Source organism: Balaenoptera acutorostrata, chromosome 1, assembly GCF_949987535.1.
Source record: "Balaenoptera acutorostrata chromosome 1, mBalAcu1.1, whole genome shotgun sequence".
NCBI lineage: Eukaryota > Metazoa > Chordata > Mammalia > Artiodactyla > Balaenopteridae > Balaenoptera > Balaenoptera acutorostrata.
Window position 1 is genome coordinate 184,008,764 of NC_080064.1, and position 18,222 is coordinate 184,026,985.

At 36.7% G+C, this 18,222-nt stretch overlaps 1 protein-coding gene across 1 annotated transcript in view; it reads left to right on the forward strand.

Annotated features, from left to right (window-relative positions):
* The window catches only part of USH2A (usherin), an 800,956-nt gene that overhangs the window by 467,600 nt on the left and 315,134 nt on the right, over nt 1–18,222 (forward strand). Inside the window, exon 37 of the mRNA XM_057531465.1 lies at nt 5,269–5,448. Within this exon, the coding sequence (XP_057387448.1) occupies nt 5,269–5,448 (180 nt within the window). The remainder of the gene's footprint in view (nt 1–5,268; nt 5,449–18,222) is intronic.

Sequence of the window (18,222 nt, forward strand, 5' to 3'; positions counted from 1 at the left end):
ACAGTCTTCTGTGTCTGATGATAGTTACAAGACTACGCTGACCTTTGCAGTATTATGTATTCTGATTGGTTGTTCATTTCACCTCTTTCCCACAAGTTAATAAGGCTGTAAAAAGGAGAGAACTGAAATGGCCAGCCAGTCAAATTATAGAATATTGAAAAGGTCAGAGCAGTACAGCACAGAGGAAAAAAAAATTATGGAATATATGGTGCATTAAAATTCTTGTGACAATGATTATAACAAGAATGGGAAAGGATACCCATTTATGTTATTTCAATCTAGAGAACCCCACGGGATGATATTCCCGGAATAGCCATCACTTATGCATCTGTGAATCATACATGTGAAAATGTCTGTTTATACTGGTTTTGGCTTAAAAACTAATTATATAGAAAATATCCTACTATTCAGCAAATAAGAACATTAAAAGTAAGATTTTAGCCTTAGAAATGGGCATTCATGTTGTTAACATTTTAGTAGGTCTTTGTATTTGAAGCTGAAGGAAAACTTCCTTACATGTGAAATCTGTTGGGCATATGAGATTTATTTTGATTGTTTCTTCATTTAACACATTTTTTTCTTCAAAATAAAATAGAAAAGTAGGACTGAAAGAATTAATCTTTTTGGAAATCCTTTAGAATGTGGAATATTCTGAAATAGCATCTAAGATTTTATTTTAAAATTTTGTGTGATCTATATGAAATATGTTTCTTCCTTGTGATTGCACGATACTGGTCAGTGTACAAAGAATCCTTCCTTTCCACTGAATCCTCAGTGGAGAGAGAAAGAAAGGGAGAGAGACACTTAATTCAGAAATTCTTAAGTTATTGTTCTCAGGTGTGCAATAATGTTTATTCATTTTTTACATACTTCATGGTTTCATTTATTATAAAATCTAGAATGAGCAAAAAAAATGTATTATGATCAAAATCAGAAATATATAGGTGCATATATGTCCATAATTATTATATATTCCCGATGGAATAACCTGTTATCATTTTTAAATGTCTCTCTTTATCTCTAATAATGGTTTTTGTCTAACAGTCTATTTTATCTGATATTAGTATAACCAATTCTCTTAGGGTTGCTGTTTGCGTGATATAGCTTTTCCTTTTCTTTTCTTTTTTTATTCATTTTAAAAATTATTTTTATGCATGTTTTAAGTTTTCTTATAGAACAACTACTAGATTTTGTAGTCTGTTAAGACAGTCTGGTTTAAAAGTCAGGTTTACACTTTCTAAAGATGCATTGTTTCACTAATAGAGTAAACATTTTACATCCCAAAGCTAGAATCTAAATGCATCATTAATAAGAATGCCAAATGCAACCTCATTATTTTTGCAAGCAAAGAAAATGAATTTTGATCATTACTTTAAGACCACCTTGAACATGGATTAAATAACCCTAAAATCAGCAGTTCTGCATACTTCAGAAGAATCTCCATGTGATTCCTGATACCCTCTGATGTTATCCTTCAGTAGTTCTGGAGTGGAACTCAGGTGTGTGAATGTTTATGAAGTATCCCCCAGGCGATTTTGACGTGGGTGAGCCCTGGAACACAGGTACAGACAGTCCCACTGTGTAAAGAGTTTAGTGCAATCCCCACTTAAAGCCCGATGGCGCAGACCACAGCCAAAGAAGGTGGACGAGGGGGACTCCAAACTCACAGTGCCTGGAGGCGGGAAGATGGGGAGCTCTGGTTCCAGAACACAGAATCTTAACCGGGCCTGCACCATCCACTTATACTCACAGACAGGGTCAGCGCTCAGGCTGACTAGACAGGAGTGGTCACTTGTGATAGGAAATGCTTATCGCTTGAGCATTTTCTAGCTTGATTCTTGAGGCTCAACCAACAGGGCTGCCTTTTCCAGCCCACTGAAAACAAAGTTTATGCAGAGAAAAGTGGTAAAGCCCAACCCTCTCAAAAGGGAGGATCAGAGGACCTGCATTTTTAAGATTTTTTCCCCCCAGTATTTAGGAGCCCAAATTGGTAAAGTTCAAAGGAAGAAAGAGAAGGCAGGGAGAATGAAGTGGAGAAGAGCTGAAACCTCTGGATCCTGTTTTGGTTTTGAATCCGGAGATTTTTGAGCTTCAGCAAGGGTTGAAATCCTGTCATTTGCTCCAGGTCTGTGAAGTGAGTTGTATGTTAGTGGGGCTGAGAGAACATTTGACTCGCTCAGCTGCATGCTTCCTGGAGATGCACACGTTCTTTTTTCAGCTGAACGAAACGGTTATGTAATTGCATACTTCTCATAATTATTGAGTAATTATATACTTCTTATAATTACTGAGTAATCATTGTTCTATAACTAGGACTTAATGTTACAACTAATTGTATAATTACCATGTATTAATGTTATCTGGGAAACTTAGAATAAAGTGGTACTTAATATATTTCCCCCTGCCATGCCATTTTCAAAGCTGGCAATAGTGTTCGTTTTACAGCCTGAAATTTGCTTCAAAGACAAACAAAATACAAGGGAAAAAAACCTCACCAATGTTATCATTATAGATGTTAACTCATTGAGCTTACAATTGCACCAGGCTTAAAAATGTGTAAAACTGTATTCTCCTGGCTTATTTTTATAATTTTCATTGTTGTTTTGCAGTTTACCATCTTTTGTAAGATGTGTACAGTTATACTACTTTAGAAGCAATAGAGCATCTGCCTGGGTCTCCTGGGATAAACTGACCTTTTTGAAATTTTACAGCTGGGCATGTGACAATAGCAGCAATTGTTTCAGCTATAACTGAAAATGTTTTTAAGGAGCTAGGCATTATGGGAACTTGAGAAGATCTTCAGATGTGGATAATGAAATTTGTCTTAGACCGTGGTTAGAAGGGATTCATATTAATCTTAACCAAGTTTCTTGAGTGTAAGAACTATGTCTTACTTGTTTGGTGCATGCTGTTATCAGCACCTAGCAAAGTCTACTCCCTGCGTGCAGCTGGAGCTCAATAATCAAGTTGACCTGTTGTAAAGAATCTATGAAAGCTAGTGTAGCATAATTTGGAAATGCCTTTTCAATGCATTAGGAAATTATCAACAGCTACTTTGTAGGTTTCATAACTTCTTCACATATATATTTGTGTTGTCTATTCAAATTTTGGGAACTTAAAACCATTCTTAAGCTGTGAATATGTCTTTATCTTGTTTTACTAAACATGAATAGAAATTATTAGTCCCATGTTTTAGCCCGTAAGTACCATTTATTTTCTTTGGAACAAACCAGTCCTTTGCCAATTTCAAGTTCAGAGTAATAAATTCTTGCACTAACTAGGGATTTCTTCTGTTCATGAAAAACACTTAAACTACTTGTATATTTTGCAGCAACAAAATTCTCAGCTAAGTTCTCCAACCCAAAGTTATTATAAGTATCTTTTTAAAAATTTAATATATTTTTAAAGTTACCTTACCCATGCTCATAACTAGATATGAGCTCCTCTTTTCATCATTTGATCTTTATTAATTTTAGAGTTTGAAATACAACCTGATGGAACAATTGCCCAGTGGTAGTGAATGAGATTAGTGTTGTTTTATTAATTGAAAAACCTTAGAATTTTGATTAATAATATATTGTTGGATGGAGGTGGGGGGGAATATAGTAGGTAGGTAGTTGAGAAAGTAAAATACAGAGTGAATAATTCTTAATCACTTGCTAGTTCTAAATATTTGTCTGGAATGTATCTGCTGTATGGATTACAAGAAACAGTAATATTCTTAGCTGCTGTTGATGAACATCTGCTGTAAAGAAATCCCACTTAACCTTGGTAATAACATGGCAATTGAAGGAGTACTCTCATTCCTAGCTCACAGAAGAAAAACCTGAGGTTCAGAAATATTAAGTAACCTACAAAGAGCACGCTACTGAAGAATAAGGACAGGTTCAAATGCAGAAACTCTTTGATCACCAAATTTATGTACTTTCCTTTGCACTATACAACTATGTAAAAATATACTATTTTTGTAAATACTGCAACTATTAAATTTTGTCTACTGCACAGTGCAAGATCACTTTTCATATGTGACCATATTTTACCTTTTAAAACATTTAAACAATAAAGATTATATCAGTATCCAGGGATCTTGCAAATATGCTTTCCCCTTGAAGTCCAGCATCATGTGTGTTTTTTGTTTGCTTATATTTTGTAGAATTTATGTGGGAAAAATTAAAGGTACATAGTAAAAAGTGTTTTGGCAAAGGAAGAAGGCTACTTGAAGTAAATATTGCTATTCTTAATTATTTTTTCTGTGTTTTAAGAGTAAGTATAACTAAATTTTACCAAGTTAAGCAATATTTTGAAAAATTTGCCTCATGGAAACTTTTCAGGAAAGCATCTATCATAGAAAGTGAAATAAATGTTACAATACAGTTTTCGGTTGTAGCCCTATTTTTATTTTAAGCCTAATTTCTAACTCTCCTTAACCTTGAATGTAACCCAGTTGCCTAGAAGAGGGAGATAAAATATTGTTATCAGACAACAGTATCTTCCTATATCCTAGACATGCTAAGATTTGAGAATGGGTTTGCTGAAGTTTTGGAAGGATGGTAGTGGTAGGACGTGGTGATGCCACGTTTATGGTGATTCTCATATAGAGCTAAGCAACCTCTGCGTTTACCCATAGAGCTAAAAAAATAGATCTTCTAATCAAAGTGGACACATATTACTTCCCATCCCTAGTGGCTTTTCAGGATATTTTGACCAAATCTGATTTAAAGAGGCATTAGATAGAAAGCAGTCAGCTCACCTTTCAAGCAAAATGAGCAGAAAATACACCAATTGATAATAAATGAAACATATGACACATGCATCTGCGTGCACTGTTTATATCCAGAACCATTCCATTTGGAGGAAAAGAGTGTAACTTCCTTCCAGTCCACACAGCAAAGAAAATTCAAGGATTTTAAAAAAATCTCAAACAATTGTAAATAATCCATTAAGTGATCAATTTATATATCTGCCCAGTATTTTTACTTATAGGCATGATACTTGTGATTAGGTTTCATACTGTCTTAGACTATCAGTCCAGTTATTTCAATCCCTGTGCTAAATAGATTAGAGGACATAATATTAACTCAGGTAATACTTTGTTCACAAAATAATAAAAGTATGCATGTTGATAATAGCACATGTAATGTCTCTCGGGGCCTTGATATATAGTTCTGTTTAGTACTGTATATTTAGAAACCCAAGAAAATATTCAAATAATTGCAGGAAAGAATCCTTAAGTATGCACCGATTTAAATATTTTTCTTTTTTAATCAGCAGACGACAACTACACTCTTCTGAATGGCACACAAGTCATGTACAGTGGTGAAGAGACCAACCTTTCCGTGCTCATCGATGGGTTGGTTCCTTTTACTAACTATACAGTACAAGTGAATGTTTCAAATAGCCAAGGCAGCTTGATAAGTGATCCCGTAATGATTTCAATGCCGCCAGGGGGTAAGTCTATGAACAACGTTGGTATCTAAGTGTATATAAATGCCCTAGAACTAAGTCTCCACTGAACACCTTGTTTATTGTTAGAATTAATTTTTTTAGAACTTAGAGTCTCAGTTGTATTTCTGGTTGCTTTTGTTCTTGTTTGTTCTATTGAGACCCTTTTATTGATGTTGTTTCATTGAGACCGCTTTCATCTCACACTGTGTCTACATGTATGCGTATGTACACACACATGTATCTCTTGCTTTATGCGTGTTAAGAAGATTGGGAAATGCTTTTTTGTCTGAGACTTCATTTAGATTCAAAATTTATGTTTTCCATTTGTGGTTTAATTTTCTCATACAAGTGGTTCTCATTCCTGGTTTTTTGGAGAACTAGTTTAGATGTATATCTAAACCTCTCATTTGACAGAAAGAAAAAAAAAAAAGCAGAGTGAGGGTAATAGAATAGGAAAACTCTATTCACACCACTGGAAAAACATCTTTAAATTCCACATCCTAATGATTAGAGTTCAATAGCGTCATTTTCACATGTGAAATGCGACACAATCTGGCTATTTTTAACTATTTCTATGAAAAAAGATTGACTTATTCAGAATTATTGTGATCTGCAATCAACTCCACCCTTGTTTTAACTCTTTATGGGAACTAATTAAGAAGAAAGATCTCCCTTAGATTGATATGTACAGCCCTTGAACAGAAAGCATGCCTCAAAATAATAAGAACATGATTCTCGATTTGGTGTTTAGAAATGTATGTTTTTTGAAAATACCAAAGGAAAAGGACCCTAGGACACCCAGTGTTGGCTTGTAGCCCAGCTTCAGGAACCAGTGCATTCTGTACTAAAGGATAATGTCCTTACCATGTTAAGAGCATTCTGCAGGGCTGGATAAAATCCCTCTCCAGTCATAAAGAGTATAAGAGCAACAAAAGTCTCATCACCAGAGGAAAATAAGGGTTAATCTACAATTCGTATGGAACCCGTCTTCCAAGGAAGAATTCATTACCTGCTGTGTCATAAAAACCACTCACTATTATCTACCTTTTATGACATTATAAGAATTAATGAATGGATATTTACCAAACACTTGAAACTCTAAATGGCAGAAGCCACATTGTTTAAGAAAAGAATGCTTGAAAGAGACTTTTGGGGCAGATCAACTCAGTTGCGTATTGTATGAACAAATAATAAAGAAGGGAATTGAATTTAGGTGGGTGCCTGTTTAAGAACTGAGACCAGAAAACCAAAACAAAACAAAAGAAACTTTGGGTATTCCTATCTTCATTTTTCACTGTAACCCAATATGCTTGAAGGCATAAAAAATTGGGATGACTCTATACCTGAATATATAATACCCCTTGTTTATATTTAGGTATTAAAGAGTGATTAGTGCTTTAATGGAGATTTTTCCGTGGTATAGTGACATCTTAACAGAATACGTGGCATATTTGAGTTACATACTCATTTTCTGGCTAAACACTGATTTAGATAGCTTGTAATTTACAGCAATTTACATTGCATTTATAAAAGGGGTGAATTTAATTCATTGTCCGTATGTTTAGGAATGTATGGCCTAATAATTTATAATATATGTGTGTGTGTATCTACGATTCAGTTAAACACAGCAAGCTGCCATTGCTAACTCAATATACACTGTGCGAATATATCTGTCAGTGGGTTAGTAGAAGGGTTAATATTATGCAAACAGGAGGAAACTGAATATTGTTTTACGGTGGTACAGTTGGACTGAAGTCAACTGCTCAGTCTTATCTTCATCTCTACTCTGTGGTTGCTTATCCATGTCATTATCATAATGCTCCGGAAGCCAGCACTCTCTGGACATCATGCAATCATTCACTTCATGTACTCAGAAATCCAGAATTTGGGAGATGGCCCTTCACCGAAAGAGGAAGCAAAATGTCTTCAAAGACAGACAGTGATTTCCTCAAGTTTATTACAGCCATTAGGACATACTTCTTTTCATCATTAGATTGTTGTTGATTACAATTAGGAAACTTATAGCTTTGAAATTATCTTTTTTATGACCTTGTGGCAGTTTAAAGGTGATACCTCATTGATTAAATAGGTTTTAGTTCATGCTTCCTTTTACTTAATGATCTGAAAACATATTATCCTGATTTACACATAAAATCATGCTGAAAAGCATGTGGCATTCACTAGAATATGTGTGTTTAAGTAGAATTAAATTAGTACTGAGAGTTATTAAAGAAATCTTCCATGCCTTTATCCAGTGAACTGTGTTTCATACCGAAATGAATAATAAATGAACCAATGTACAGAAGCGAACCAACTTATTATGGGCAGAGAAAGTTCTATATGCTATTTACTTTTCCATTATATTTGGATTGTTATCATTATTGCCATTTCCTTGATTTCAGTATTAGATCTCTTTTATGGTGATGTTGAATTCCTACTGTCTTTCAATGCTGAATTATGCAAGATCTGTAATAACACCCTTAGCTATGTTTTCTTTCCAGTATAGTTTAAAAACATAAGAATAGAAAGTCTGGGCAAGACAGAAATGCTAATTGTTTTTCTTTAACAAGTGTTTGCTCTCAAATGTGGCTGAGAAAAACCTCCTTTACCCCCTTCATCTGGCCAAGTCCTACTCATGTTTTAGGTTTCAACTTGGAAGTCAATCCATCGGGAAGTCACCTTTTACCAACCAAGGCTGAGATAGGGCCCTTCTGTATCCCCAAGTTCAATCACATTATATTGAAATTGCCTGTCTCATCTGACTGTCACAATCACTGGTTATAAGAGCCTAAACAGCAGGGACTGTTTCTTATTCACATTTTTACCTTCAATGCCTAGACCAAACCTGACACATGGTAGGTGCATAATGAATAAATAGTGAGTGAATGAGTAAATAAATAAATCAGTCAAGATAGCTTAATTACCAGTTTTAAGTTGTAAGCTTTTCATTGTTCAGGCCTGCTCAGACCTCATCTTCTACCTGAGCAACCTTATATTATAGCCAGCTGTGGAAAAGGTGACCTCCTCTGTATAAAATTGTCCAGTGCAGAAATGTTGTGGCCATGCAGATGTAATTGTGAGCCCAGACTATAAGAAGGGCAGGAGTATTAGAAGTAAGAAATATTCTCAAATTGTACTAACCCATCACTCTGGTTCCTTTCCTATTGTAGTTAGTTTACTTAGGTAAACATAGGATAACAGACGTTGGTTAACACTGGAATTTGGGAGAGGTAAGGGGACATAGCACACAGAATTTTACCCTGGTACATCAACTCTTAGTTAATGGTTATGAAACATCTTATTTGATACTAGCTCTCTCTGTTTTCTTCTGATGAGAAAAATGATGATTAACGTGCAGTTTTGTGTCTGCCAATTATACCTCAATAAGGCTGGGGAAAAGAAGTCCAACAATATCTAATTTCAAACCCTCGTTAGTTCTATCAGATCTTCCTTGTTTCGTTAATGTTGTTTAATCAAATTAATCGTATTAAAAAAATAAAAGTCTTAACTTTGACCAAAGAAAAGGAAAATATGATTAAACAATATGATAAACACAAGTTATTCTGAAGATGGAAATTAAGACAAGTGAGATCATGAGACCAATAGCTCAGCACATAGAAGGACAGTGGCAAATCCCTATAGCTCACATTTTTTATTTTAAAAATTCATTTGAAATATTATTTGGTCCACTGGAGGAGTTTGGTCTTTTGTTTTGTTTTCTTCTTCGATTATGTAGCATATCCTTACCCACTTGTGTGTACTCAGGCTTTTGTATTTCTACAATTACTATATTTTTAGGTTGTTTGTAATAGCATAATGCTCATATTTACCACTAAGATACTCTTAGAAATGAAGAATATATTTAATCCAAGCTCTTGAATAGCATTATACTGCAAGTTCAAAAGTTCCAGGAAAAGAATTAAAAAAATAAAACAGACTCCAAATGTTAATCCATAAATATGAAACTTTCTTATGACCTTTACCCCTTCAAGGTCTGGAGTTACTAATGGGGTTAGGATTTCAACTCTTAATGGGGCTCAGTGCATTAGTGTTTTGTATGCATGGAATTCAGCATTCAGTTTAATAAGTGGTTGACATTGGTGATGTCCCTTAATTTGCTTAAATCTAATTGGCTCTTTTATCAGTCAAACCTGTATGGATTGGCAATTGATCAGAAAGTGTCAGCCATGACTCTGCATGTAGTTAAACGATGGAACCACTAGTTAAAGTCACAGTTGCATGATAATAAGCCAAGGAAGAACAAATGAGCTTAGAGGAAGAAGCCAAAGAAGCTTAGAAGTTTTGCAGGATCTTCAAGTTCAGAACAAAGGCATTGTAGAGTATATAAATTTTAAATACACTGCATTTTGCCTCCAGACTTAAACCTTTTTTTCCAGATGAACTGAAATCTTGTCTGAAACTGTCTCTGTTACATCAAAGAACTACTCAGAAAGCTAAAAGAGACAGAAGAAGCATAAAAGGGCATAGTTTAAAATGATTAGTGACAAATTCCATACTGACGAGCTAGAAACAGATTTTTTATGAAAGTTTTATATTTTTCCAAAAGAAATATTTTTATTCTATTTATCTTTTTCTGAACTGCTTTATTGTAACAGTGAAAGGAACTCGGAGCCACCTTAGTTTGTGAACTTAATCCAGTTTTCTATGACAGTAAACAGTTTGTCATTTATACCTTAAAATTGGTGAGAATTAGTATAATCTACAAACTTCATAAAAATACTAGGCTTGAGGAATGTATTCCTTTTCCAACGATGTGATGTTAGACAAGCAAACACTAAAAAAAGCAAAATGGTTGTGAGTGGTTTCTTAGAGTTTATTTTAGTTTCTCTCTCCTTGTCTTGACCTCCCCCCCCCCCCAACCTAAAACATCCATGAAAGAAAAGGAGTGAAATCCATTTGGAATGAACACTTAGACACATTGTAAAAGCATAGACTTTGGAATCCTGCAAACTTGGATTTGATTCCCCTTCTTTCACTCACTGGCTGAGGGACTGGGAGAGAATCCACAGACCGATCTGAGCTTCATTTTGTTCCTCGGTTGAACAGGCGTGATGATGATTACCGCCTGATAGAGGATTAAACAACACAGTTTATGTAGCGCGCTCAGCACAGTGCCTGTCTTGATAAATATTTGGTGCTTGCTGTTTTCTTTGTTCCTACTAAGACTCTTTTCTGGCCTCTTGCAATATTGTGATCTAAAGTAAGAAATATATAACTGGGCTTGGTACCTGTTTCTGGCACAGAGCTCCTAAATCCCTTGGAATTTCCTAAACACAGAGAGCCATAAAAGTCTCTTTTGTTATGTTGATGAGATGCATTCTGGAAAGCGCCCAAGGACAGAGGCTTGTTGCCAGAGGAGCAGACCATGTGGTTAGAAGATTGGAACTTTCAATCCCACCCACTCCTGACCTCTTGGGAGGGGAGAGGGACCTGAGATTGAGTTCAGTCCCAAATGGCCAATGAGTTAATCAGTCACGCCGCTGTAATGAAGCCTCCATAAAAACCCAAAAGGATGGGGTTCTGAGAGCTTCCAGATTGGTGAATACGTGGATACTGGGGAGAGTGGGGAGTTCAGCAGGGCATGGAAGCTCCGCGCCGCTCCCCACATTCTTCGCCCTGCGTATCTCTTCCATCCGGCTATTCCTGAGTTGTATCCTTTGTAATAAATCAGAAATCTAGTGAGTAAAAGGATCTCCTGAGTTCTGTGAGCCACTCTAGCAAATTAACAGAACCCAAAAAGGGGATTGTGGGAACCTGATTTATAGCCAAAGTATAGGTAACAACCTTGACTTGCCATCCTGAGTTGGAGGGGGATCATTGGAACCTCCAGTTTGACAAAGACATTGGAACCTTCCATTTAGTCAGAAGCACAGGTGACAATCTAGGCTTGTGAATGGCATTAGAGGTGGCAGGGAGGAGGACTGGAAAGGAGCAGTGTTGAGGGACTGAGCCCTTACCCTGTGGAATCTGATGCTGTCTTCCGGTTGATAGTGTCAGAATTGAGCTGAATTGTAGGACACTCAGCTAGTGTCCAGAGCTTGGCTTAGTGGCATGGGGGAAACCACCCCCCCACCACAAACACTTTGGAATTGAGTGTGCAGAACCCTTTTATCTCCAAAGGCTGGAAAATGCCCTGGAGAGAGGGCAAGTGAAAATCACAGTTTTTGGTACATGCTGGGGAGACCAGGATAATTTTGTCTGGCTACATCTCTATCCCTTCCTACTTTAAGCCCTCAGAGTGACATAGGTGACATAAATATGGCCAACCCAATAGCCCTGCTCAGGGGTGGTTGTGATGTGTATTGGATGATGAAGCAAGAAGGATGAGAAGTGATTTTCCGTTTGAAATAGCTTAAATATCTACCTCTATGACCTCCGGATCATAATTTTCAAGTGATTTTTACATCAAACTCTCATTGCTTATCTTGGGATTTCAACACCCAGAAAAGCAGCACATTTCTTCCTGATAGATTTCTTGTATTCATACTGAGCCACTTATTTTTTTTTTTTCTTTCTTAGAACACACTGCTTTTTTTATATATATATATAAAATTATTTATTTATATATTTTTAAATTTTTGGCTGTGTTGGGTCTTCGTTTCTGTGCGAGGGCTTTCTCTAGTTGCGGCAAGTGGGGGCCACTCTTCATCGTGGTGCGCGGACCTCTCACTATCGCGGCCTCTCTTGTCGCGGAGCACAGGCTCCAGACGCGCAGGCTCAGTAGTTGTGGCTCACGGGCTTAGTCGCTCCGCGGCATGTGGGATCTTCCCAGACCAGGGCTCGAACCCGTGTTCCCTGCATTGGCAGGCAGATTCTTAACCACTGCGCCACCAGGGAAGCCCCTGAGCCACTTATTAAATACAATTTTTCGGATTATTTTTTCATTTCCATTATATGTATATTTTTATTCATAAATAAATGCTTTTATAATTTTGTTAATGCTAAGCCAAGAGAGAAGAATTTGAATTTTTTTGGTAATGTTTTTTCACCTTTTCCAAATTTTCCTCACATACATCTTTTTTAAAAAGTTAAATCTTGGAATTTATTTCATTCTCAAAAATGAAAAAAAAAAAAGTTTATTTCATTTTTCACCAAATAGGAAAGCATAGTAATTGTTCAGTAAATGCACTTTTGAACAACTAAGTGAAATATTTGCTTTTTAAAATGTAACATATAATTTTTGCCCAATAATATTTCTAAAAGAATAATGTCACCCACTGATTTTTCAGAGATCAAACTGCTGGATTAATTTTCTTTTAGATTTTAAAAGACTGGAATTCTCTTTCAGTTATGTATTACTGTGTACTCAAACCATCTCAAAAACTTAGCAATTTAATACAGCCACTCTATTATTTCTCGTGATTGTAGGTAGTTGTCATTTGGGGAAAATACAACTAAGTCTACTGGTGACCGCAAAACTTAGCCTTTGGACTAAAACAGTTGACTATCCTTCTTGGTATGTTACAGAGTAAATGGAAATTTTTTCATTAATCCAGCAAGTCAGTTAAGAGTAGTTAGGTCAAGAGAGTACCAACTATGCACCAGAAGGAAAGGAAACGCTTTAAAGGAAGCAGAATGATGAGTGCCCTGGGAGCAGCCTGCACTCTTAGGAGGGGTGGGACAGTGCTATCAAATCTCTTAGGTTAAATGTTACAGTAGCTTTGCCTTTAAACAAAAGAAAAGAAAGGAAGAATAAATCATTGACTATAGTCCTTCAATTGATTAGGAACTGAGTCTCAGACTTGTGGTATGACTTGCTCAGTGAACTTGTTTTTCTCCTTCAGTTTCTAAAGGAAAGAACTGAATTTTCTTTCCTTTTTTCTCATCCCACCTGAAAACCCTAAGACCTCAGAGGAGTGGACGGTAGGTAGCGCTATGGACCAACCATAGGGAAAATGATATCATTTTTATGACAGGATGCCCAAGAGAATTAGGAGCAATTAGAAGCTCAAAAAGCAGGGGTAGGCCAAAAAATAAATAAGTAAACAAGAGTTGCAAATTCAAGCTTCATTTTATCTTACACTTTTTCTGTAGCTGTAGCAATGAGAAGTATAAAATATTGCCATGCCTTTTCAAATCTGTTCAGTACAACGTCAAGATGCTATTTTTTGTGTTTTTTTAAATGAAATTAATAATCCCCCAAAATGTAAAAGTTTGCTTGCAGTGTGCAAATATAGATACCATCAGCACATGTTTTCCATTTTTCATCTGCTCTGAATCCACTTTGAATTATTTGCAAGATGTAAGTTGAAACTTCAAGGTGCAAGTGGCCAGGAGATAACTTAAAAATGGAAAGAATGCAAAGGGTTCTAAATTAAAAAAAAATAAGCTGTAGGTTAGAAATTGAAATAAACAAAAGACCAAGATGGTATCTTACCTCATACAGAGGGCAGAAGGAAAGATGAGTTTAGCTGCCTTTTAGGATGTAAAAGCAACAGTGAAGATATAGGATTGTGGAGAATAGCATTCGTTACAAGAGCATTCTACAGCATAAACACACAGTTTGTCTTTACCTTCAGCATATTAAAAGCTACACGATTTCCATTACAACCAGTTCATATGAATCTTTAGAATAGCTGTACAGAATGTTCTACTTCTGTGTGTGTCTTCCAAACGTGCTGCTCTTTTTCCCCTGGAAAAATCAACCCATTCAAAGTGATGAGGTAGGCAAATTCAATGAGTAAAAAGTCTCTAAATTCTTATAAAAGAAATAGTGTGCTTTTGGAAGCACATACCAGGGCCATTTAGTTGAACCTGTGCTTTCTCCGAAGTATGTTATAAGAATAAAACCAAATTTATAGCTGCCCCTATTTATAACTGTCTTAAACAAGCTTTCATCCCTTTATGAAAAACCTTACCTTTACCTTCTTAGAACTGATAGTTTATTTACCCTGCTCTGTGTCTCCGTGTGTGTGTGTTTGTAAAATTACATAAGCCAAAGAGAAGGATACATTTCTATTTTACAACTTGTGGAATTTTCCTCACTTTCCATATTCACCATCTTGGCAATGAACGTCCTGCTTATAAAAACACTGTAGAAAGAGACTAACTTCTGAGCCAGGAAGAAGACGAGGGAACTTTGAAGTGTGCTTACTGTGGACTCAACAAGCCTCCAGCAAAGGGCTGCCAGCCTCCCGCATTTGCATACTCTCGTGTGGTTTGTATAGAAACACACAGGCCCACACACACAATTAAGTGCCATCTTTAGAGCATCCTGGGGCAAGAGAGAGACAAAAAAAAAAAAAAAAAATCACACTTCTACTTTACCAGGGGAGAGGGGTGGGAAATATTATCCCTTTAAGTTCCATTGATATTGAAAAATCATATTTTTAAAAAGAATAAGTACAATTCCCCTTTCTGTTTTTTTTTTTTTTTTTTTATCTTGGAATAAAGGTTTATCTATAACTTTAAGGTTAAAAAAAATCATGTCTGTCTGACTGGCTCTGCAGTTTGAAAGCAACTTGAAGTTTTATTTGAATTCTTATAGTGCCCTGAAGAAAGTTTTGCTTTTTTTTAAAACAATAATCTCTTATTCTTTTCTTTTTCCTTTGTTATCATAGACGGACTCTATGCCTGTCTTGCATAAAATTCTATGAGCATTTACCTGTCTGCATAAATATTTTTACAAAAGTGAGACAACTTCTTTATATATCTTAGGTACTTAAAGACCATATTTCCAATCTCTTTTCCTTAAGAACTTCAAGAAGATTCTTACTGTATCTCTACAAAGAGATATAGATCAGCCAGAGTCTGAAGGTTCTCTACACACTTAACGAAGTACACATTGTGACAGCAGTGGGCAAACAGCCACTATGATATTCATGATTATGAATTAACTGAACTAAATGAAAATAGAAATGTGAGGGTGTCTAGTGCGCACTTTTTGAGAGCGCTCCTCTTTACACTTTGATCATCTTGGAACTTACACCATCTTCCATTTTTATTTAAATGTTTCATATGTATGTATCATGCTTATCTACTGGAGTATAATTCCATGGCAAGGACAGAATGAATGGATGGATGGTGATGGATAGAGGACTCATAGTTGATCTTCTCTGTCTCTTCTCTCACTCTCTCTTCCCTCCCTCCGTCCCTCCCTCTCTCTCTCCCTCTTTTTCTTTCTTTCTTTCTTTCTTTCTTTCTCTTTCTTTTCTTTTTTCTTTTCTTTTCTTTCCTTTCCTTTCCTTTCCTTTCCTTTCCTTTCCTTTTCTTTTCTTCTTTCCAGATCCCTCTCACCATTTACATTGCCTCTGGGCACATTCTACTAAATTAGTAGTGCTGTAACAATGGCCTTGTGTTATTTTTGCATCCAATATGCCATCACCCTTTCCATCCTCTTTTGCTTACAGTGTTCCAATTTCCCTCTGAGCACCCTGGACCCTCACATGCTAAGAACATCATAAGCCCCTGGCCACAGTAATTGTTTTCAGGTATTACAGATGTTCCAGTCAGGGTCAATGAGATGCAGTATAGCCAACAGAGGCATAGGTCATGCCCTGGATTTTAACCTGGGATTCAGTTGAATCTGCCACCAGTCGTATCGCCCCTCAGAAGGTCTGAAAAGGTAGCCAACATGGAAAAAAGCAGAGCAGATCTGAGGGAAGGAGGTAGACGGGATTCTGGTGATACCATTTGATCCCATGAATGTGGTTCTGCCGAAAATCAACTTTTTCCCTGGATTATTCCATCACAGGGGCCAACCCCTTTCATTATTTAAGCCTGTGTGTGTTAGGTTTCCTGCCACTTAAAAACAAATGAGTTTAAATTGCAAGATGTTTGAGAGAAAGGAAAAATGTAGTGAGCTTTAGAGAAGTTTAATAACTTCTTGAAAATCATACCAAACTGTGGCAGCTCAACATATGTGTTTGCTTTTGTTCGAGCTCTCAAATGTGTAAACCTCAGGAAGCAAACCCGATGTGAAATGAAATAACGACCTTGATGATGAAATTGTGGACCCCATTCCAAAGGTGCTCCTCTGAACCTCTTCATCTGGCAATCTTCTGAGACCCTTCTCCGCTGCTTTCAGCTCTAGCAATGATTCTTGCACTAATTCGCTCTTTGGGCTGAGTTAAATAACTTTACTTGACTATGATGCAGGCTTCTCATCTCTAAAATGACAGACTTGACCTAGATCAGTGGTTCCCGCAGTGTGATCCCAGACTAGGAATATCAGTGTTCCCTGAGAACTTGTTTGAAATGCAGATCTGGAGCCCCTTCTTCAACCTACTGACTCAGAAATTCTGAGGATGGGGCCAAACAATCTATATTTTAGTAGATGCCCCCCACCTTGGGTTGTTGGAATGCATGCCCAAGTTTGAAAACCACTGAACTAGATCATTTTTAAAATACCTTCAAATAAAAAATATGACATGATCCTATCTATGGCTCTATGCCACACTTATCACTGGGACACAGAATTACTGAGGGAAAATAGGTGGAACGGGCCCCTACGCTCAATGTGTCTTTGATTCTAGAAGCTCCATTCTCAAGACCTGAGGTCTTTCCAGTTGGTGGGAGCTGACATACTGCTCCCAGTCTCCCTGAGTGGGGCAGAAAGAGATACCATGGATGACCAGTTTCAGAGGCTGAGTCCTACCTGTGGTACAAAAAGCAACAGGCGTGGTGTTTTGTGCCCTAAGGGGGCACTAACCGGCCCTACCGTCAAGACACTGTCAGCTGAATTTCCTCAGCTATTGCATCCCTACACAGAACATCTGTTAGAAGGAACCCCATGTAACTAAAGCCTGAGTCTGCTCCCTCTGGGGAATTTTCCTTAATGAACATCTTGTGGCTTCCCCTCCTCTGTGGGATTTTTAAATGTGTTTCCTCAAGTCAGTGATGTCTTTATCCTGAATTCCAGAGTTTGCTGTCTATCAGACCTCGTACTTAAGATTCTTCCTTCTAGGAGTTCACAGATACAACTCCACAAAGTTGGCTGAATTTGTTCTCCGGGTGCCTAGACAACAATTAAGATGATGTCATATTTTATTTGATAAAAATAATTTTCTTTGATATAATGACTTCTCAGATAGTACTTTCTAGATGCAGGTGTTGTTTTACATATATTAACTCACTTATTTCTTGAAAACTTTATGAGGAAAGGGATACTATTATCCCTACTTACACATGGGGAAGCTGAGGAAAAGAGATTGGCTTGCAACTAGTTCATTAAGGTCAGGCAACTAGTAAATAGCAGAGACCATATTCAAACCTAGAGACTGGCTACAGAAACCTGGTTCTGGGCCACTGCACTCTTATCTATTTGAAACACCTTCCACTGACCATTTCTATGTGGCTTGACTCTACAGTGGTACCAAATATAATTTCAACAGAATTGTTTGGTTGAAGTATCAGGTGTTCAGAACCTGTTGCCAGTGAACTAGAGACCTGTTCTCACTTGGCTTCATGACCCAAAAATGCTTAAAGTTTACAATCTAATGAGAAGAAGAAAATTCAGTTAAAGCAGACTTTTTATAGCCTTACAAAGAAGCACTAAGCAGAAACAATGTTATGGAGTTGACCAGTTGGAACATCCTTTCCCAGTGTGTGGATACAGATACTTACTTGCCCACCAAGTATTTCGACCAACTTCTTTCATATTCCCCCATGACTTTATATCTAAGATAAACTCTAGTTAGAAGAAGAGAATATTAAAAGAACCTCATATTTATCTATTTAGGAGAAAAGACGCATTTAACTTTTCTGAAAATTTTTCTTTTTCTCAATTTTTAGCTCTCAAGTGACATGAGTGAAAAT